The sequence below is a fragment of the Neodiprion fabricii genome, chromosome 4 (assembly GCF_021155785.1).
Source record: "Neodiprion fabricii isolate iyNeoFabr1 chromosome 4, iyNeoFabr1.1, whole genome shotgun sequence".
NCBI lineage: Eukaryota > Metazoa > Arthropoda > Insecta > Hymenoptera > Diprionidae > Neodiprion > Neodiprion fabricii.
This window is the reverse complement of record NC_060242.1, coordinates 16229656-16253893: the sequence shown is the minus strand read 5'-3', so window position 1 is coordinate 16253893 and position 24238 is coordinate 16229656. Positions and strand designations below refer to the sequence as shown.

At 41.3% G+C, this 24238-nt stretch overlaps 2 protein-coding genes across 5 annotated transcripts in view; both read right to left on the bottom strand.

The window, feature by feature from the left end:
• Positions 1-21315, bottom strand: part of LOC124179643 (ecdysone-induced protein 74EF) — a 122729-nt gene extending 101414 nt beyond the window's left edge. For 2 of the 4 annotated variants that reach the window (XM_046564244.1, XM_046564247.1), the window contains exon 1: positions 6110-7373. The gene's annotated coding sequence lies outside the window, so the exon portion shown is untranslated. Of the gene's footprint in view, positions 1-6109; positions 7374-18124; positions 18280-21116 lie in introns of those variants that run through there. The other 2 variants (XM_046564245.1, XM_046564246.1) reach the window with 2 other exon arrangements.
• Positions 21316-21389: 74 nt separating this feature from the next.
• Positions 21390-22392, bottom strand: LOC124181678 (anaphase-promoting complex subunit 15-like). Its single transcript, XM_046568454.1, has 3 exons — positions 21980-22392; positions 21834-21893; positions 21390-21711 (listed from the first exon to the last, which is right to left on the bottom strand). The coding sequence occupies exons 1-3, from the start codon at positions 22103-22105 to the stop codon at positions 21481-21483; spliced, it is 417 nt and encodes a 138-aa protein (XP_046424410.1). The 5' UTR covers positions 22106-22392; the 3' UTR covers positions 21390-21480.
• Between the last annotated feature and the right edge of the window lie 1846 nt (positions 22393-24238).

Genomic DNA, 24238 nt, shown 5'->3' with positions numbered 1-24238 from the left:
GTTTTTCTGTTACTACGTGCATGCGTTGAGAAACGAAATGTGATTTTGATCCACCTAACCAGGAAAGAAAAAACATGGGGGTATTTTGTACCTATAACGATGACGTAGGTGTAAACAACGCATAATAAGAAAAGCAAAGGAGAATAAGAATGAATGGAAGTGAGGAAGGAAGGAAGAAACGCGCCTGCACATCGTACTCCGAAGGCGAAACGTTTAAAATAAATTCCTAAATGTCCCTGACGACGTTGGTACATACCTACGATCTCGCGGAATTAACGACGGACTATCGCTGCAAAAGTATAAGGCACGCAGGTCGAAGGTGGCGGTAAATACACACACACACACATACGTAGATACAAACCCATACACGTGTAAAAATATTCTCACAAGGAACGAGACACGCACACTCGAGGATTTGCACTTCCTAGTTGTATGGGTAACGTTACATACGATACGATAATTTGAACGTGTGTATTCCTGCATTAAGCGTAATAAATGCATGTATGTACGTACGAGTACGTGTGTGCGATGTTGGCAATATTAAATACAGCAGGATCGCAAGATCGGTTGACTCATGCCGGGCCTTCGTCGGTTAAAAGGGCCTTGGTTCGTGCCCCGGGCAAGGCGAGGAGATCTCTGTCTCATTATTTTGTCTTTACACTGTATATACGTAGGAAAGCGCGGTGCGGTATGATCCGAGTATAATATAAATAACGCAAGTATATCACGTACATTGTACGTCGGGCACCTGTGCATACATCTTGCATGCATACGTACGCACACAGCGAGAAAGAACTTTTCACATGTTTCATTACACGTGTACAATGTTGTGTACTCGACGTATCGTGTGTGTATGTAGGAAAAAAATTTCGTTTCCGAAATGAAACATTTTCAGATTGTGTAGATATAGTAGGGTGAAGACGAGCGATTGGAAAAACAAATCTGATTGTACTTTTATTCGAAGCTATTCAGGGGTCGCGCTAACGTAGGAAAAATACTTGGTGAAATTAAAAAGTGTGATTTGGCGTAAAATGTCCCACATTTATAATTAGCGCATACGTGATACCTCGACCATGTGTACGGTATACGACATACGTGTATATTTGTGTTGTATAAGCGTCTGTGTTTCTGTATATCAATATATTTGTTCACCATTGTTGTTATTATTTAATTAATCTTGTTATCGTTATTACTGTAGACACCACAATTAGTATAGAAATATAGAATATACTGAGAAAATTTTCGAAATGAACGTCCGTAAGGTGAGTATTGCAAATTGAAAAACATTGCGGGGAAATAAGAGGGGAGGCGGAGATTTGAAGATAAATGTCAAGGGGAAAAAGAGTAATTAAAAAAAATTGTCCAGCTATTGCAGGTTCGTACGTTATAAAACCGCGGCGATATATATTCTTATACATGCACTGCAAAAAATGAAAGAGAGAGAGAGAGGAAAATCGAAAACACAAAGACTTGACCTTCGCGCTATTGTAACAGAAACATTTTACGTACAATATGTGTATATATATATGTGTGTATATATATATATAGTGTACATTGAGTCGTGAGATGCACGCGTCAACTTTGCGCGCGCGGGATATATAAAAATTATGTAATAAAATCCTTATAGAAAGCTTAGACTTATACGGTATGTGTATATAATAATATTCCATACACTAGATATATTGGAATGAAATAAATCCAGGCTGATTTGAATCGCAGAGACGAAAATAAGAAACGAATGAAAAACAAAGAAAGAAAGAAAGAGAGAGAGAGAGAGAGAGTGAGAGTGACGGTATAACGTGATAGGTAAGTCAGGATTACAATTTTTGTCCTACGTTGCGTTGTGCGTGGATTAAAATTACACCTGTACGGAACATAGAGGAGAATAGAAGAGAAGAGGCATTGCTTTGCAGGAAGAGAGATTATACAGAGAAAAATAGAGAAAGGGAGCAGGACGTGCGATTCCGCGACTTCGACCTCGGGCGCAGCCTTCCGCCATTCCGCTTCGAGCAATCGTTGTATGTGTATTTTGTTCAGTTACATACAAGTAAAGAAACAAGCACTCGTAATGCGTGCACAACTTGCATTTTTTAACGGCGTCGGTACGCGCGCGAAAAGGAAGACGAATAGACGAAGGAAAACGAGAAAGAGAAAAGACAAGAAATTAATACACGTACACATGCAATTTAGATGAAACGCGTGATTTTACAAAGAATAACGAACACAAAAAATTCAAAGATACGACACGATTGTTTTGCATATATGTACTGAAAAAACCGCGCCGTTGACAATTGTCGTTAAAGAGTCTCGTTCGATGTTTTCATTTTTCGAAAAAAAAAAAAAATAAAAATCCCCAGGATCATTAATTCAAAAATACAGTTTAAAGTTTAACAATTCTTTGTTTACACAATTATTACAGCGAGAATTATCTACGCCCAGCGTATTGTGTACAACTTTACAAAGTCTCGTAATTAAAATCCTCAAGCCGTGATATCGCACGACGATGATTTTCTCCTATCCATATTCGTAGGTGTACATCTAAGACGTATAATTTGAAACGCGTTCAAGTTTTGCATTAAACATATTGTAACGTAGTTTGTACACGGCTAATCGAAGGAGGGGGGAAGAAAGAGAGAGAGAGAGACACGCCGTCATCGTAATGATCGTTAGCCGCGTTATTATCCGTCCGGAGAGTCAAGGTCCTGTCCTAATTTGGGTTCACGGACCCACCACAAACGGCTAGCAAGAGCAAAAGCATCAAAAGCAGCAAAAGCTTGGAGAGCTCGCTCGGCACGCCGACCGCCGCCTCTCTCAACAACCGACTCTGCCGTACTTATATACATAGTTATAGGTTCGATCCCCGCAAGTGTTTGTTAGTTATTTTAAGGTCATTTACTTTTACCACGGGGCTTCGCATCTCAAGGCCTGAAAATCATTCGCGCTGTACGTTTAATACACACGCTGTTTCACATCTCTCTCTCTCTATGTTGCCTAGCTCTTGTACAATTATAACACCCAACACCGTACAATATATTGTACCACAAGTATTGTAATAATCGTTGTATTCCCACGTGAACGCTTTTCTTCAACACCGAGATTCGCACTCAACGTATCATTGGCTAAAGTTTAAATCGTCAAAAAATGTTCGTACCAACAAAGCGCGGGAAAACGTTTGGCGCGTTTTTCGTGTCTTCTCGTTCGTCTTTCTCGTCGCTAAACGATCCTCGGTTTTTCATTTCTGTTTTCGCTTTCAACGCGTGTCTTCGTATACATCCGCGCGTGTCGATATACCGTGATGATTTTCCCGCGCGTTTATGACCGCGTCTTGACCCAATATCGTCGAAGGTGACGGATCGACGAGAGAAAATGAGAGATAGAGGGAGAGAGAGAGAGGAGAGCCGACGGTTCCTTTAGCCGGTAGCCGCGACCCTCGAGAGAAAAAGGAGGGCTCGCCCTTAGGACGTGATGCGCGTAAAACTCGAAGTGTCTCCTCTCCTCTCTCTCTCTCTCTCTCTATCTCTCTACGCGTGTGTATGTGTCGCACACATTTACTGCGTGCGACGGTGGTTTTGGCCCTGGGTCCCCGGGCCCCCCGGGCCCGCGGCGAAGGCCGCTACTCGACGTAACCAACTAACAAGCGAGAGTGACCGACGACCGCCATTATTATAGCCATCGACACCGAGTTGTGAGAAGCGGTTTTTTTTCAACTTTTTTTTTTCGCGCCTTCTAACCGATCGCTGAATGCTGTTCCTTTTTTCGTATTTTATTTTTTGATTTTTCTTTACGCATAATAGGTAGGTATGCGTTATAAAATAGGTTGTACATGCGTATTTCATGTGATATATATACACGCGCACGCATAAATAGTTTTAATGTAAATATTTCCGCCAGAGCTGTGCGATTGATCGATTAATCTGCCCGTTGAATGGGATTGTTTTGCTTTTTTCCTCTGTTTTTTTATTTTTTTTTATTTTTTTGATCAATTGTTCAATCGGAAAAATCCATCCGAATCTATGATGCAAGATTATGAATTTTATCAATCGCACAGACGGACCTGCAATTTTTTTACGAATGCTGAAACGATTTTGTGTTCATTGTAAAACTTCTCACATTGAACGTATTCTGTGTAATAAATATTGTTCGGAATTGTGACGGGGGTGATGTTACACGCTTGTATGGAAATTCGTAAGGAATGCGCCGTAGGCGCTTTATTTTGGTGATATACCGATGAAACAAACACAAGTTGAAAAATAAAGTAAAAAAATTAACACCAGAGATCGTCACGAAAAACTTGACACTCTTATCTCTGTAAAAATATTCAGATCAAAACATGAATAATAATTCTATAATATTTGATATATTTCTTCTATTTTCAAACTAGAAATGCAACATACGATAATAGATCTGCATTTTCACAATTGTGTTGGAATTTAAATATATACATATTTTACGCCATATCGATACGAACGTTGATATGTAGTAATAAAAGGTGAAGTGCGTTTCTAGCGATGGTTTTATTTTTCACAGCAATTTGAAAATACGAGGGAAACACACAGATATAGTTTTTCCATTGTTTTACACATATACGTGTATCGGAAAGAACGTTAACGGGATATTTGCAAACTCCGGAAATCCATACGATAGAAAGGAGAAAATAAATCGTCGAAATATCACATGCTAATTAAATTTACAATGATAATGAGTTCAACAACCGCGCTAGGTGATTAAATTCTTAGATACGGAAATTTCGATGCATTTCTTTTCGTCGACTTCTTTTTACCCTCAATATGTACAATATGTTTGTACGTTGATACTTGATAAGTTTATTTACCTTGACAGATGAGGAACTGGAATTTCGAAAGATCCTGCAGAAGTGCAGCAGCAAATTAATTGTCGTCGATCGAGTTTCAGGAATCTCGCTCTGTTTCGTTACTACCATTATTATTATTACTATTATTATTGCAGTCGAAACGGTAAGTAGTAGGTACAATATAACAACCAGAGCCGATGCGGAGAAAAAGCGCCTGCAGGAGGTGCAGCTGACTGCGAATTCGTTCCAAGAACGTCAACGCAACGCACTGCGAGTGTATAAATCTTTATCAAGAAAGTGAGGAAACGCGTGTATTCGATTTTTTTATAGTTATTATAACGAAGAACGGCGAAGATCGACAGACGCGTATGTAAACAATAACAATAACAGTAATAACAACAACAACAACAACAACAACAACAACAGCAGCAACGCTCGTTGCAAGATCAATTGTTAATAATGAGAAAGAAAATTTGTGCACGGTAATTATATTATTTTCGTATGTTTGTAGTCACATATTGTTATATACACGTATGCGTGTGTGGGTGTTTTGTAACAAAACTGTGCGGCAGTTGCACAAACAGTGGGAAATAATAAAAGAGAAAAGTAAAAGAGAAGAAAGGAAAATAAACAAACAAACGAAACGGATTCCAGCTGATTTGTCAAAACATTGATGACCGATAAATGATCGTTGTGTGCGCTGTGCATAATTTTGATATCCGTACGAATACAAACGTTCGGTCGATTTCGACGTTAACGTATATATATATATGAAACGTGCCACGAATATCGAGTCCACGTATCTCAAACACCAAAACGGGCTCAACAGCCCCATTCTGTACATAATTTCGAACAAAAACACTTCGATAAGTTTTCATCTGACGTAGAAATAAACGAATAGGAAGGATTCTACGAAACTGCAATAGTAAATTCGTAGAATTCGTGCCATTTCCTTGTTTCTGCGTAAAATGAAACTGTATTAGAGCGTTTTCGTTCAGAATTGTGTGTGGATTGGAGCTGTTGAGCCGTTTCTCGCATTTCAGATGCGTGGACTTTGATATTCGGAGATATATTGTACGACAACGTCGAAATCGATCAAGGAATCCCCTTAAACGCCGTTATTCGTTAGACGATCTATTTCGGTTATATGCAACGAACCGTTCGTCATTTTTCAAGCTGCGCAACAGATTGATTCTTGCAGGCGATATATTTCGTTTTGAAAAAAAATTAATAAAAACGAGAGAATTAAAATTGAAAAATAACAAGAAAAAAAAAACAATCAGTAGTAAAAGACTCTACCTTAACAAAGATCGGTGTCACTGATCCTCTGTAGAAATCATGCACACCTGGACATCAGGTAATTTCCTCTTCGTGTGATCGTTGCACAAAATAACAGAGTAATTATGTGTTATATGTATATATATGCACGCGTATATACAAGATCAGTCGTTTTACCGCGCACAGCACAAATCGTTAGTTCGTTTGTAGATAAACAGTTAGAAAGGTCCGAACGAAAACGAAAACGGATGTTACAAAAGAAACACTTTCGATGTACACGCGATTCCTTTTCAATATCTTTCTCCGGTCATCCGAATTCCCGCTTTGCGATTACGAAGTTTACAGAGAGTGAGAGAGAAGAATCTCTTCCTTCTTTGTAGGGTCGAACGGCGATGTATATCCTTCTGATACGCTGGACGATTTACTCAATCCTCGTTTTAATCATTGCCGACGACGATAATCGTCATCGTTTCAACCGTCGTACACATTCGTCCTCCTCATCCCTCCGCAATTTGCGCCAATTTACACTTCTCCTCGATCCTCTCCGGTATTTCGTATTAAAATATAATTTACACACACGTATCGACGGACTCGGAATCGAATTGAAAGAAGACGCCGAGAGTTGGGTGTGTGTAATTTTTGAAAATCACAATTTTGTCCTTACTTTCCTTCTTCTCTCGTTTAAAACGCCCTCAAAAACCGAAAGCACGATTCAACGAACATTGAACGATATCGACAAGTTCAATCGGTCGTTGTACAACCTATTATTATACGTAAGATCAGTCGGTTGTCAAACATACGCGCATGACATAAATATATACCTATGTAAACGCAGCGTACATTCTCAACAACGCGACACACGACACTTGCACGTTGTGAATAAATATACAGTACCTGTACAACGAAGCGAACGATATTATAATACCGCGATTCGTGCGCGCGAGTTTATGACACGCAATATGTGCATTCAAACTCCATATGTAACATATAAGTTCCAATAATATTCATACATACATATACATACACATATGTATCAAAGAGTTTTCGCGCAGAGACGAGACGCGACGCGCGAAACCCGTTCGTGTCTCGATGTTTTGAACCGCGAATGAAGACTGAGCATTCGGAGCCAAGTAAACTCTTGGCTTGCCTAGGCCTCTCTCTCTCTCTCTCTCTCTCTCTCTCTCTCTCTCTCTCTGGCTTGCCCACCTCTGCGAGCCTAGAGCTTCGACTCTGAGCAGAATACACACACGAATATACGAACCGAACAAACGAACGTACAACCAGCAACAACGACGCCTAGACTAACAGCTAGCCTAGGTTAGAATTGCGATCGCTCTTTCTCCCCCTTCCCCACCCCCTCTCGCACTATCTCTCTTTCTCTCTGTGTCTCTCACTCCCTCCCTCTTCTACGATCTATCTCCCATCTCCTTTCGACTCCCGCGCTCACCGACCGCACAGCAGCGATGATGTTATACCGTATACCGCATATTCGGTGCCAGGAAGGGAGTCGCGAGGAGGGCGAGGGTGGGGGAGGGAGGGAGGGAGGGAGGGAGGGAGTGGGTGGGGGAGGGGGGGGGCGGTGTAAGGCCACAGCCACGGTCACTAGCTCCGCACGCGCACATTCAAACTCGTAAACCCGACTTATATCACATCACCCGAAGGCGACATCTATATATACATATACATACTCGTTGCTTCTGCTGCTGCACTTGTCGGATCTACATTTAATTATTTGTATTATTATATGTACGTTATTTTTGTTAAATTGGCAAATGTAACGTTAATCCACGGATGGATTACTTTATACGTGGTAAACTTGGTATTATGCATGTATAAATGTCAGGTACCTATGTAAGCGTACTATTTGTATTGTATGTATATATTGAATAATATTAATATATATATATATATACATATCTCATATCATATTCACCATGATGATAGTTTCCGCTGATGATACCACCAGCATTATTATTAAAACGTGACTAAAAGAAGGAGTGACAAAGAGGAAGAGGGTTGGGGAAGAACAAGAAAAAAAAAACATCGATTAGAAATTTTTTACGGTGAAAAATTGACTCAAGAAATGAGATCACACCCGTGATCGGTGAAACATATATTCTTTTTATTCTAATGTACTATGCTATACACAGATGCTTATGCGTAGAAACTGCAGATGTACGTATATAGCGACCATATCGTATTGCATAATAGTTTTCTATTTCTGGTATTTAATACGGTGTCGTTCATCTAGTTATATACGTATTTTACCGTGATACGTTGCTCGTATGAACCCGGCGTGTGTGTGTTCTAAGATTACGTGCTATATTTATATAGGTGCAGAAACGTGGAAAACGTCGACAATTATTACCAATCTTCGCGTGTTTGATGCACGCATGCACGTATGTATGTATGCATATATATATACATATATACGTTGCTGCTGGACGTGCGCGCGTGTAACGTAACCTAAAGTAACGTAACGTAACTTGTAACGTAAAGAAATTGCGCAACTGCGTGTGCCGTAGACGCGACGGATATCGATGCAGTAAATGTGTATATAATACACATTGTGTATTATACCGCGTATGGCGCGTTTCAATATCATATATGTATAACGTACATACTCCGCGTGCACAATACGGTGATATAATACATATAATATAACGATCGTTGCAGCGTTAAATTTATGTAATAATACGTACGGTGTGCGAATAAACAAGAGAAACAAAAAAAATAAAAATAAAAAGTAAAATAAAATAAAACAAATACATCGTACCGTAATCCATATTGCAGTATACGGGTACGTACAAGTAACGAGTGTATGGAAAATATGTGCAACGCAACGATACTGCAAGAATATAACTACGGAAATACTGTAATCCCTGCGTTTCGTCGCGTGCACACGACGCGACATTCGCATCCTTATACGTGTATCGTAATATGTTTACACGAATGCCGTACGGCAAACTCGAAGGAAGCTCAGGGGAGAATTGAATATTGGCTAATTCATTTCAATTTGTAGGAATAATTTTAGCGCAAGGTGATTCGAGTTGATTCCAACGCTCGATCTTCTCACCGCCCGCTGATCTACGACTAACAGCGAATCGCTCGCGACTAAACGCAAAACGCTCGCCGCTACGAATCGACCTTGTGACGTCACCGCGAGCCTGCATTTACATAGTCAGTTCCGCGTGTCGACGCGAGGACGCGGCGGTTACGCTCCGGCTTCGTCGTACACGCACCGATGATTCGTTTCATCGAAATCCCGCTCGGTTCCACGCAACGTATTACCTATCAGCCTCGCGAAAGGATTTGTCACAAAGATTAGGTTAGGTCAGGTTGTAGAACCGTCCCGTCCGGACGATTAACGGAAAAATTATCACTGAAGTCGTCGCTTTTCGATCGGTGAGTTAAATTTTTACAGATTAACGATCACATTTATATTCGAGTTAATACGATAAATTAGGGACACGATTTGACGACCGTACGAATTTTACTTTCACCGATTTCGAGGTACGTGCCTAGATAATCGGATTGGTATGATTTTAATTAATTCGTAGAATTTGGATCGTGTGATAATTAAGTTAGTTTAGTTTAGTACTTGTAGAAAGAGGAAATAAGATACCTGTAAAAATTTGAGCCCTCAATTTTGACATTTAGTGGTTCCTTAACGCTAGTTCCGATATTCCATTTGATTGACACGCGAAAATAGTTTTAGATTCATTCGGAATTTCGTATCTCGGTAACGCAGGCGATGCACGTCATTGGCCGATATACATATATATTTTTGTAGGGAATTTAACGCTCTGCAATAAAGGTCTCTTATAATTTTCTTTAGCCTAAAGTTGAACTCGTGTAAAGAATCACTTTTTTCGAGATTAATAACGAAAATATTAGACTTGGCATGAAATATCGTGGGTTTTGTTTTTAACCGCTACAAAATCGTGTCGTTCGAGTAATTTTCAACGTTAGCAAATTTGTTTTGCAACTATTACAAGTAACAATACGTAATATACATAATTCCACTTTAAAAGCACCTTTTTTTTTAGCAAATAATAAAGTTTCTCAAGTTGAGAATTAATATGCTCGGATCAACAAGTTTCTTGTATTATTCTCTCTATTCCGCTGCAGAATTCCAGTGTATGTATAAAATGAGAATAAAATCTACTAACAACAGCTATCCAGAATAACAAAAAGAACAGATAATTCCCCATATCCTCTGACATGTCCTAAGACGCGTATAAAAACGCGCTATCGCACCGATAGAATTTGTTCCTTTTTGTACGCCGATCGACACACCGCATGCAATTTTCCGTCTGATTATCCCGCGAAGCAGAGCAGCAGCAGCAGCAGCAGCAGCAAGAATCGCGACACTATGATTGTATCCTACTGATTGCGTAAAGTGTGCATGCATATTGTATATTACACCCTACTCCAATACGTGAAAAATAATATTCCACGGTTATGGATGTACGATCAATGAATGAAAATCATAAAAGAACGAAAGTTGATGAAGTTTAATTTGATGCAAAAAAAAATTTCCGTGATCCAACTTAAGTTAAGCGTTTCAACATCCGAGTTTCAATTGTGAACACCTTTTTATTAACAGTTTCAGAGAGAAGTCACGTTACTTTATTATTTTTTAATCGAAAATTCCGTACAGTTCTTCTGATTCGGTTGAAGAATAGCTCATTTTGTTCGTAAATGAATTCCCTAGAAATCGTCGTGATTGTCAAACGGATTCGTACTTCACGGTTCGTCAATTGGTTTCGAAATAAATCCAATACGTAAAACCGGTATAATTTACATCTTGTTAAAATTGTGTTTCAACAAGAAATAACGAACAAAGTATCGGACAAGCGCTTTGGATTAATCGATGAAAGGATATTGGAATAATGAGATTTTTATGACTTGGTTGAAAAAGCGATGTTTTTATAGTAAAATTTGAACAATCGGTATTTAAACCTCGATTTCAACATCTTTTCTCGTTTATCGCGGGATCTCTTACGATCGAACGTAACTCGTGCATTATCTTTGCAGTAACCCTATAATCCAAAGCTCTATTTCGTCACATTTTTGTTTGCAACACTTTTTCAAACCGACCGTACATCCTCTCAATACCCATGACGGCCCAGATTAAATAGAAACACAGTCCCTGCGCACATCGCCTTCGTTATAAATATATTCACGTACGTTATACCATCAAACCTTTATTACGTGTATAACTGCACAGAATTTAGGCTAAGGATCGTTCGTTCCCGATATCTATGATCGTTTATACGTGCAACGCATGTACGCACATCTACACGGCGGTAAATACGAATCGGTGTGCCGCCGAAGGGCCTTTTCGGGGCCCAATGCCGCGAGAATCACGAGTTTGTTTTTGTTTCTCTCTCCACCAACCCCCCACCAAGTGACAAAGTAGAGGAAAGGAGGGAGGGCCGCTAAAATTGAACGGCGGAAAAAATTATACGACTTACATCGGGTATGCGTGCGTTTTTCGGCAACGAATCCGGCGGCTGCGGAATTATGGAAAGGGAAAGGGGAAAGGGGAAGGGGAGATCAGTTTTATCCGAGGCGAGCGCCCAGTCAAGGCCCAGGCAATGACTCGCCGTGACATATATCGAGTCCGTAGGCCCACGCACCGCGCACCAATTTTATTCAACACCGCTACCTAGATCCACCGGCGTTTTTAGTGGATATGTATTGGTGATGATGGTACATGCATAAATAACGAATACACCGTACCTGGGCGTATCGTGTACGTTGGCCTGTATGCCGGTAAGAAAATCTAGAGGCAAATTAAATCGCGTGCATAAACAACGATCAGGTGCTCTTCAAGTGTGTTTACGCAATAAGCTTCACCGATTTCATTTAAATCTTGGTATTCTTAATTTAACACGCGACGAAGCTGTAACGATCATTTCACATCATACCTAAACGAAACCCATGCCAAGTTTTTCGAACCATTCATACCTGCACACACACACACACTAGATACCACGACTACGGTATTGTTCATGTTTGACGCGTAATTACACTACCATCGTCGTTCAGGTGAAGCGGGACAACAGCCCTTGAAATACCTGGTAATGAATCCGGTAACTTTGAAATTTTTTTAGTACCGAAACGCGTCACTATTGTAGATCGGCCGGGCATTGAACACCCGGACTTAATTAGTCATAATCCTTCTCCGATAACAGATTTCTTACATCACGTTTATAACCTGAGCCGTTTAATTATTTCATTATTATTTTTTTATTTTTTTTTTTTTTGAAACTTTTATCGGTCCTCAGAAGTATTCATACTTATATTATAACGCGATTCAATGCCGATCAGTGACACTAGCGAAGGTTCGGACCTCGCGTCCGTTTATCTTTCAATCGCAACGAACTTATAATTATGTACAAAGATTTTATCGACGTGATATCGAGTGTAATCGGTGGAGAACTTGTGAGCTTATATCCGATTATACGGTCTTATTGACATTGATTCGTGCCGTAGGAATGGCTGGTCCTTCATTATTTCGTGTAATGTTTTTTTGGTTTCATTTCATTTTATTTCTCGTTTGGTGTACAGGAGCATACGAACGATATTCGTCGTTCAAAGTTTCAAAAACTTGGTTGGTTGGAAACTATAGTTTTTTCTTCTTACAACGCAATTGAAATTGCTTTAATAAACGATCGAAGAAATATATTATTTTTCGGTGACTTCTGAGCGACGCAAACGCATCTTGAAGAATAGTAAAAAAAAAACTGCTCGTGAGCAAGTCTACCGATTCCAATTGTCGGATCTAACCTCACCTCCTCAGGTCTTCTCGCAATTTTTTCAGCTGAAAATCCTCGTAGAAAAACAGCATCCCAAATCCCCCCCCCCCGTTATTTTCAAAGTTATTGTATGGAAAATTCCATATAGTTTAATTTTAATTCTTGTTTTATCAATTTATTTTTGCGTTTTTCTGCCACTATAAATTCTTTTCGAAAAGTAGATTTTCTTCCAAAAAATGGTCAGCATTCCAATGAAAAAAAAAGCGACGCCTAGAATTGGAGATTTACTCTCGTACACTTCGCTACTTTATACGTGAATCTCGAGGGGTGTTTCGATGAAGCGATTGAGACGTGTATATCATTCGAAATCATCCCGTAATCTCCGAAACCACAGTGCAGTCGGTAATATCAAAATAAAATTCTGAATAAGTAATCATCAAGGTAATAATCGGTATTAATGAAAAATCACTTGGGATTACAGGAATCTTTTTTTCGATAATCTTAAGAAATCATATGAAAACTTAGAAATCACGAGAAACCACGTAATCAAAGCAAAATTTATCCGTCAAAAGTAAACTCTCGTAATCACTCTGTAAAATGTAAGTAATCACGAAATACGTGATCATGGTGTAAATTTTGGTCCGGTGAGAGAGTCCTTGGTGAATCTATTGCAAAGAACGGAAATATAAATCCAACTAAAACCCCAAAGCAACGAATTTTATCTCATCTGTAATCTATCGGTAGCGATTTTTTTCTCCACAGTTTAGATTAGAATCGAATTCTTTTTTCCCATCGTCTCGATGAAAAAAGTTCAACGAAATTCCACACATGAGCAACAACAAACGTTACAGAGCTGAAACAAGTCTGATCTAAATCGACGATTTATCAATATTCGAAACATTAATAATGAGTATAATATACTTACACAAGCTAGACGAGTGCGTCAGAATATCGGCTGTTAAAAAACCCAAACGGACGTTAAAAAAAAAATCGAAGTAAATGACCGGCAACGTTGTCCTTTCGATTTTTTTCGCGCGTGAGCGCACACTCGTGCACAACTATATGTATACACGTATATAATATATTGCAATGTGATCGAGGATACGTAAAATATGAGGAGATCGAAATCAATCGCACCCTTGGACGAGCTCATAACTCGGTCGGTACCCCGGCCGCATGTATGATGTAAACAACCTTCGCTCGACGGGATTCCGAATGCGGAGAGAATTGGTAGATACGTAAGTATCTATTGTAGGAGAAGGAGTGCCGACCTACGCAAGCAAGAGCCGTGGTATGACATTCGGGGCGTAGGATTCGTCGGGTGTTAACGCACGTTTAGTGGGCCAGTGTCAGTCATCGACACCGGCTATCGTCGTCCCGGCTACATCGTAAGGCCGAATCGGAGTTCGGAGGCCCAACGAGGACTCAGGGGCCAGTGCCCACTATTCGGGCCAATGTTACCGGAGGCAAGGTTGCACCCGCGACGACGTTAACCAACAGTCGAATTACACACATCGACCCAAAACCCCCGACGAACGTGCGGATAACGCAACAAATCCGCTCCCTTTCGCAACTCTCGCATCTTGTGCATGTACGTTGCCCATTCGATACGCGCGAACAGACACGACCAACCGTCGTTGGCTGAGCAATTGGGAATTTTGGAAAAAAAAATCAGCCATCTATACGTTCGACTTGCACACACGCGGTATTTGTTGGTTTGTTTATCTATTTATTTATCACACGTAACTTATACGTGATAAACGAAGTGGAGTGCGTATAATATATGTACAACAGCGTCATCTGCCACCGAGAATCCGTTGCGCAGGTTTCGCTACTTTCCACTTTTCTCAACAGATCCGATTGGACGTCTCAAGGTACTCGAATTCTGTGAACATCTCATGTAGGTTTGCAACATACCCTGCGAATGCTTCAGGATTATTTACGTATACCATATATCTGTACTTTACAAATATCTTCGGTAATGACGGAAACTTTCCGAAAGTCAATTATTATACTACTGTGGAGCAGTTTGTTATAGTATCGATGCTGAATGAGAATGTTCGAAAGATTTTTGTACGATGTATCCAACTATACACGTTATACGAGATTTTGCTTGAAAGATTTTCTCTCTCCGATCATTATTTTACTGCTTTCTATTCAACGTTCAAAATATCATCTATCACTGTATAATATGTATAGTATAAAATTTTGTGAGAAAAGTTATACGGTGACATGCATAACGGATGATTTTATTTTCTCTGTGAGCAAGAACTGGTAGATTATATATCACTATACGGGCCAGTTTTTTTCATGCCCCACCAAAATCTATCTTACTTTTGAGTTTTTCATATGAAAGCTGAGATTTCTTCAAAGGAACCCAAATTTTCAGAGCGGGACGGCCATAGGATCTTTCGTGAACCACGTTCAATTCATACAGGTCTGTTAATAATGTGTGCATATTCTCTTTTTGGAATTCAACAGAATATTCTTATTTCTGGTTTTTAAGACTTACTCTAACAGTGCGCAACTCAAAGAAATAAAAATATTCCAAAAAGAGGGTATTATTAACAGACCTTTGTCAATTGAACGTAGCTCACGTGAGGTCCTATGGCCGTCCCACTCTGAAAATTTGAGGTCCTCGCTGAAAAAACCTTAGCTTTGAATTGAAAAATTTTGGTGGCGCATGAAAAAAAAACCGGTCTTTTGTCGAAAAATGTCTTTTTGAGATTAATTTTGAAAAGTTATCCAGAAATGAATACTATATTCGGACAGGTGAGAACTTTTCGTATGAGATATCTATATTTTCATTACTTTTTTTCTGCCGATAACGGTAGGAAAACAATACGCGTTTAAACCTCAATTAGGTCGAAATGATAAACTTTAATGTGGCATTTCTTGCGAACGGTAAGTCCGAGAAGGCTCAAACTTCAACTTAATTTTAGTACACGCTACAAGAGGACAAAATTTCGGTTCATTTGTTGATGGTAATTGGTGGACTGGACGATATACAATAAATATAATCGACATACTTTTCGCCAATTACTTATATGCCAAAAGTGAAAGAAGTAGAGACATGTAACATTGATATAAAAAAATATAAATAAAAATAAAAAGATGTCAGACAAAGACATCAATTGAGATTAAAAAGAGTCGTCAAATTATACATCCAATATCCGATTTCCGAGAAGGCGAAAATCTGAGAGGCCCCGCGCTGCTGCAACGCGAGTTGCGTGTAGCTAGTATACATATGTACATACATATATACATAGACATAATGACGGTACAGGCGTTACTCCTTTCTATTCTTGAAGCAGAGGTTATACAGCTTGTGCACCGATCAGCATCGGCGGCGTAACCTAGCCTAGCCACACTCTACGACATCGGAGAAAGCTAACTAAGCCACTTTCTCGTATAATACCAACCGCAGCCGCAACAACCGAGCAGCGAGCAGCAGCAGTTTTGCAGTTTGCACGACGTTGCAGCCAGTCCGCATTTATGCGGATCAACTGTATACGCGTAATATACGCACTGTATATGAATAGAAAAATGTGTACTGTATCATAAAACAAACGCGAAATTCAGTCGGTTAGTTGTTGGCCGGGGTCGATTCAAAAGATTTAGGAGAGATGCGGCGGACGAAAAAACTTCGTATCGTAACCTAACGAGTACAATAGCGTATAACATAAAATCCGACAACCATCCGTTACAGTTAATTTAACTTTTTACTTTTCTCGTAGAAAATGGACATCAAATCGAATATGTTCAATGAATTGCAGGTTTAACGATGGTGATGAAAATTTCAGAAACTTAAAGCGCAACAGCGGTTGAAAGATGAATGATAAAAAGAAAGAAAAAAATAAAAAATACTATCAGTCTATCAGGCCGGGTTGATACGCCGTGCAATTGCAGCGATTCCCTGCTGGCCGAATGCTGAAAGGTTTGCCCGCCGCAGGTTCCGGGGTGGCAAGTCCGTCGGTCCGTCGTGACGTTGCGGCCGGTGCAATAGCCTGTGACGTCACTGGTTGGTTGTCTTTGATGACGTGTGGTCACCCGCGGTCATTGCACTGCACCAGCTCGGCTCACCCATCCACCCATCCACCCAGCCAGCCAGCCAGCCAGCCAGTCAGTCTTACCCCGGCGCTGTGCTGAGCAGTGTTGCACCGCTGCTGCTGCTGCGCTTCTTCTTCTTCTTCTTTTCCTAATTCCTTCTTTCCTCTTCTTCCTCCATGCCTCATTCCGCCGTGCGGTTCAACTCACAGTTCGCACACAACCCGCCCGACTTTGCTGCGTGGCCGTGCGCATACGCGCAGGCGCTGGCTGGCTCCTTTTCACCGCACCTTTTGACTCTCGTCCGACTCCCGAATTCTTCCATGTACCGTATTTTGATTCCACGTCCAGGGTCCTTTCTTCCTTCCTGTCTAGTTGTTGCTCAATTGATTCTCGCATGATCGTGCAGCATGCACGAGTTAGTACAATACCTATGTGAAGGAGGAGAAAGAGGAGCAGGCGTTAATCGACGAACGAACGACGGGACTTCGATATCGGAAACGTCCGGATCACTCGGGGGGGACTCGAGGAAGGCAAAACCAAAGAGCCGTTTTGAGGCCGGGGGTGAGGAACGACGAAGCTCCGAAGGGGGGGAGGCGAGTCTCTCGGCGGTCAGAGACCTCGCAGGGCCGTCGACGACGCGGGGAAGCCCGGTTCGGGTCGTCGTCGTCTCGTCCTATTCTCCTGCTGCAGGACAAGAGGATCTCGGGAACGTCGAGAGGCTCCGCGGAAAACCTTGCGGATACAATGATAATACATACCCGCGTCTATTTACCGCCGTAACATCCACCGGATAGTAATTTTGGCGGTCGATAGGAGTGTCCAGGCGAATTGATAAGCCTACTTTCGATGCACGGTAACCGTTCGACGCATCTTCTTTACCCTTTTTCATTTACTCGTCCCACGTGGGATGATTTTCTTCGCAAATATCTCGTCCCCGTCCCTCCTCCTCTCTTTTCAACCGATTGATTCACGTTTTCCATAAGCTGTAGGCTAGCTTTGTTTTCCGCAGTGGGAACACGTGCTTTATCGATTCATTCGCGTATTTCACTTGCGCGAACATGGGAAGCATGTGCCTATCATCATTATATACAGGGAATGAGAATCACGCCTGACCGACGATAGCTAATTTCGCTATTTTTCTCGTTACATGACAAGTTATAGCAAGAGTTTTAAACTTTATCATATCATTGCTGTTATATTAGGGAATAGTTTGACTCACCGATGGGCTTTATATTGAAAACGCATAATGAAATCCTTCGATCGGTGAGGCAAGGTTGGCGGGCGATGGTTAGGGTATGTGGTGCAATATACGCCAGGAGAAGATGTATCGCGAACTGTTGGAAATCCGTCGCACTGTATATTATAGCACAAAACCTGCACACACAAACAGCACACACACATTAACTACTCACTAACTCACACCGTTATGCTCTTCAACGTTTTGTATTATATCATCATAATTATTATTGTTATTATTATTATCCAGAATAAAGATCGACGTTCGTCGATACAGCCTATAGCATATACAGTATAATGTAAAGTTTATATCTGCCAATATTTGCTTTCGTATGTGGAACAAGAATGCTACGAGATCTTCCGTAGGGTGGGCGTAGAATACTCGACTTGACCTGTAATCACCGTAAACACTCGGCTTATGCACAACGGGAAATTGTCACGCGTTGCATTATAGCTCTGGAGACATCGTGTCGGGTCACAAAACGGTCAAATGCAGACAAGGTTGGTTTGTTTACGCGTTTTATTCCGCACCGTCGTTCGCGACGATAGAAAGATGGAGATAGAAAGAAAGAAAGAAAGAAAGAAAGTAAGAGAGAGAGACCACCTTTTAAAAAGAGAAAGAACGACGAGGCGTTCGTTGGGTCTGTGATTTCCACGTGGTGCGGGCGACGACGGAATGCAACTGGCGAATACGCGGGTTTCGTTGTCCGCGCGCGACTGACTTCACGTCGAACGAGGAACGGTGGCCCAGGTTTCGCTTCCCAGTTTCACCACCCGACCGCCCGTCGTCCCGCAAAGAGTGAATTCTCCCTCCTCCCTCGCCTCTCCCGTTCAACCGCGCTCTCTCAACCCTCGCCCACGGAGCACGCACCCTTCGACATGCCGCGAAGAAGAAGAAGTAGAAGAAGAAGAAGAAGAGGACAGAAGAGCCGCGAGGCTGCGCTGCGTATGCGCGAGTCGAGCCGCGTGAAGTGCACCGCGTAACAATACTATTCATCCTACTTTCCCCGCTCTCTGCTGCGTGTACGTGTACCGTATGCACTCGTTGCTCTCTCTAGCCAGCCCTCTTCATTTTTATCACACGCACCTATATCTGCTGCCTGTTCCTCCTTCTCCCCGCTACCAACTAACTTCGTTTGAGGCAGGTTAGGGCGCCTAGCATTAGCCGCCGACTCGAGGTATCGACGAGGTCCGCCGCTCTCTGCAGACTGTATACTGTCATTAGTCCGTGCAGCTTCTAGGCATCTTGCGTTCGTATTTATCGCGTTGTGAAGCATGTCCGGAAAAAACTGACATTCGCTTCTGTACGCAAAAATGCACGTGTACACACTAAACTTCACGCAGAGAACAACTGCCGCTTTTTTTTGTTTCTTGACTAGCGTCCACGGGGAGATTCCGTATCACTGCAGAATTGACGTAAAACGTGTATCTGTTTTTTTTTTTTGACGACCACATTGAACCGGTAGTACCGAAGTTTATCCAAGGCACGAAGATCGCAAAGATGATGCCTAGAAGATAACTTCGCATTCATGCGATTCCTTTCTTTATCTCACCGCCTAAGAACACTTCTGTTCTAGAGTAGAAACCTGCTTTTCGTTTTTTACCCATACCGCAAGCCACATCCATCCAGCAATATTTGAACCAATTGTTTTAGATTTTGAAATTGATAATTGGATGGTCATCGGCGGAATGCCGAGTTTCAATTCTTCGTTGCCTGAATTTTCTCACTGTACTGAATGAACGAACGCAGGGATAAACCGCACGAGACACATGACAGAATAGATCATCGAGAGGGGGTTCGCGCTCAGAACTGGTGTTTTTTCATCCATTTCTCCCATTATTTATTCATACACGTCAAATATTCTTTTAACTGCATCCTAGGTCGTTTACGATATTAATAGATCTTTACTGCGCCTGTGTACATCGAGCCAACGAGGCCCATAGACCGTGTGGATATATGATTTCGTAAACATCCCTTGCTCGGGGTTTGGGTAATCCTAGAAGTACTCAAGTTCCGCGGATGATTTTCCCCTGCAAGCTCGCGACCCTCGTTCGTATTTACAGTAACAACTGCGGGCTGAAGCTGCTTCGCGGCCCTTCGGAGCATCGGCGGCAGTTTCGAGGCTGATTTTCGGATGAAAAATAAAAACTTCAAAATTTTCACGAAGAGAGCGCGAAGAGAGTTCGGCTTGATCGCGAGATCCGCACGTTCCTTTGAGGAGTCCGTCGGCTGCCGTTGCGTCGGCTTTTCGCTGTGTTAGGCGGTTACTCGCGCCGGTTGTGTCTTGGCGTTCGTTCACCCTGGCGGGGGCACCAACCTGGCTTTAGCTTTACTTCGCTTACTACCTCGCAGAGGTACATGCATACCTCTATATAAACTCCTCTCCATACCTACGTACACTCGGCATACCCAGCCGTACGTTTCTCTACAGGGTGTGCGCCAAAGTATACGATAACGAACGACAATTGTTATACGCGCAAGTGAATTTGCATTGCCTACACACGCGTATACATATGTTATACGCGTCGAAATTGATGCACATCATTTCTTTATCAACGATCGGAACGTTTTACGGGCAACTACAGGTATTACATACCGTCGAAAGTCGAGGAACGATGAAAGCCCGATTATCTTTTACTCGCGGAGAAAGTTTACCACGAGGAAGTTTCCAGCCTCCCCTTCCTCCCACCATCTCGATGCAGCGGTAGGAAATGTGATTGTTTGTGCGAGAAACAGATCAAGATAATAAAAATAAATTGCAGACTATACCTATAAAAGCAGCCGAATCTTTACATACTTTCGCTTGTTTAATTTTTGTAATTTTTTGCCAGCCTCTCTTGTATTCTTAAAGATAAAAGAGATTTTCCTCGGTACTACTAGTTGGCCAGCACTGGGTCAATGGGGTCGTGACCTGCGTCCGTTAGAGCAGCAGTTACGTAATCGGAGGTGCTCGAATAACTGTTTTAACACTCACCATTGTGGTGTTGTGCTGTGCTCTGCTGTTCCGCGGTCAAAACGGCGCTTTTACCCACCGACTCGTCGCAGCCGTTCGCTCGGTATCTATACGTTCGATCTCTGCGGCAAGTTTACAGGCTCGTGCATGCGTACGGAATACGGGTGGTATTGTTGAAAACAGCGAAACTCTTACTGTGCCGGTAAAGTAGAGACCTGTAAGAATTTTGGGATATAATTAGGACAAATTTGAACGAGTCTCTGGAACTATTCAAACTCTAAATGACACAGAAGATGCAACACAAATGTAATTTTATTCTTTCTTACGGTTAATTGTACAGCTAAACGTTTCTTAACATCGTAATTTATTGTCACACAATCAGATTCTAGGTGTAATGGAGGGTGCGCGCGTTGACCATTCTTATGGAAACCGGGTTTTGCTGGGTATCAGGACTGGGCCCAGGACTGGCTCGCGGCTGTTGATGGGAGTAGCTGACTTCCATGTCGATCTCGTCCAGTTCTTCTTCTTCCTCCTCATGGGTGTCGGACTCCTCCTCCTCTTCTCCTTCGCCCTCGTCTTCTTCTTCCTCTTCTTCTTCGCCTTCGGATCCACGGAACTAGAACAGAAAACAGTTCAGTTTTGCAGCATTGTCTTCTTTCCTGTCTACTAACACCGCAAATGAAAATTTGCGATAGAAGTAGTGATTACAAACAGATTATGTTACGTTTAATTACATACATCACTTGCTGACTTTCCAATTGGAATTTGATTCCAGCGTTCGGCCTGTATGCTGTCCATCTGAAAGTAAACACTACATTTTGTAATATGTCCTGCGGATGGTCTAGGCCATGTGACGAGTTTTTATTACATGACAACGTAATTACCCATGATTGATGCTCAGTTTCTAATGCAATAACCTCGCTCTCGTCGTCGCACGGCTTGTCTGCGTCGAACCACAGAGGATCAATAGCTCGGGGTTGTAAATCAGGCCAGAGTGGCATGAATGACATATTTCGAAAACTTGAAGGAACCGTGAACAGGCCAGTCGATCTCCACAACGTGACAGTTGCTGATTACGTTTGATATTATAACCTCAAAAAACTGCATGTGAATTTTTTGACGTTTCCTATTGCGGAGCTGTCAACTATCTTCACGACGCTCCACGAACTATTCTGAGACCAGATTACGCAGTCGAATCGACATACGCAGGCGTTCGATAACAGTCGATTTTACCGAATGAACGAGGCCGTGAACCGCTCGTCGAAGTCAGTCACGGCAGAGATGAGTAGGGAGATCTCCAACGCTCGGCATTTCTTGATACCAGCTAGGTTGGAGCGTCGACGTGACACCTAGGCGGCCACGCACCGAAGGTGGCCGACAATCGTGTATATATGATATACTCGGTCGATCGAGCAAGTGGTTGCCAATCGCATCCTTGTCCCCGCCCACACAGATGTTTCCAGGAATGCAAGAATTGGGATTTTTCTTGATTCAATTATGAATGTCAGCGAATAAAAGTATCTCCAGATTTGATAAATTTTGGATTCAATTAGCAGACGCTGAACCAAAATAATTAACCATTCCCAGCCCGAATACTTGATTTTTTTTTTAATAAATTTTATTTTTTTATTGATATGAAAATATGTGACGCCTGGATGTCTCGAATATTTGTACACGCAGTCTATGTAAAAATATTACGAAGCCAACTCGATAACATTTATGCAAAATGTGCAATACGCAGGTGGAGAATTTTTTTTTCTCTCGAACTGAATCTTCCAGAAAATCATCAGCGAATTCCAAGCAAGCTCCGTAAATATTCAGAGCTAACGCACGATCATGGACGTAGCTGTAGTATGGCTGAGTGGATACCACATGAGGATGAAGTGATGCGGGAAACGCTATCGATCCCGGTACACTTTTTTTTTTTTTTAATTCAATCCCGGCTTTTTTTTTTGTATTTTCGGAGAGAAAATACAAATGAAAGAAAGAAAATTTCGAGAGCCGGTCGATTTTTTCCTTCTTTCCTTTTGCTTTTTTTTTACCGAACCCACCTTTTTTGTAGTGGGGGTAACCCAGAAGAGGACGAATAATTGAAACAATAAAATACCGAGAGTGAATCGATTTGTTCCCCGTTTTTGGCGCCCCTTTTTTTTACTTAATCCCCGCCCCTTTTTTATTTCGGGTAACACATAAGAGAGAAAATAGATGAAAGTGAGAGTGAACCGATTTTTTTTTCCTTACATTTTTTTTTATTTCGAATTTTTACTTAATCCCGGTTTCTTTTTTGTATTTTTGATAACCGAGAAGAGAAAAAAGGAATGAAAAAAAACAATTCTGAGAGTGTGTAGATTTTTGTCCATTTTTCCATTTTTTTTTCGTTTCTTTATTTGGTAACCCGGAAAAGAAAAAATCTACCTAACAAAAAATTGGAGACCGGATCGATTGTATAAAAACTCTCTTTCAGCTGTTTATTAATATTACCTCCATTCAGCCGTTTCCCCACCGAAAATCTTGAATACAATCATTGTTTAATGAGATCATGCACAGTATTTCAAAACCTGTATAAAAATCTGATTTTTCGGAAAATATTCAAAAACGTCTGTACTAAAAGATCAGGCGGGTTCCCGAACATTCAAACAAGAAAATAATTATTCAAAATTAGACTTTTTCATGGCAGCAAATGGACCGTGACTTTCGAAAAACAATTGAAGAGGTCGTAAATGCTGGGAAAAAAGTGAAATCACCTACGTATCCGATGAACATTATTCTTGTTATGAGTGTTATGAAAATGTTAGACTTCCGTTGTAGTTGTTAGAAATAGAGACTTCCGGTCTCGAGGTGAGGTTATGCACTTGACAGCTGACAACTTGACGTTGCCAAATTAACAAGTAAACTAGTCAAAGTTTTACTAATAACCATATTTTTTTTCATGCAACAACTAATTACAATAAACTAATTTATCATTTATATTAATTTTTTGATCTATACCATTTGAGGGGATTATCACATCAATCCGCAACGATAAAAATATACTACACTTGTTCAATACACGCGTGGTCAGCATGATCTCATTAATGAAGGCGTAATGGGATTTGGGGAGCAAATAAAGTGAAGGTGAAGGCATGTAGAATTGTCAGATAAAT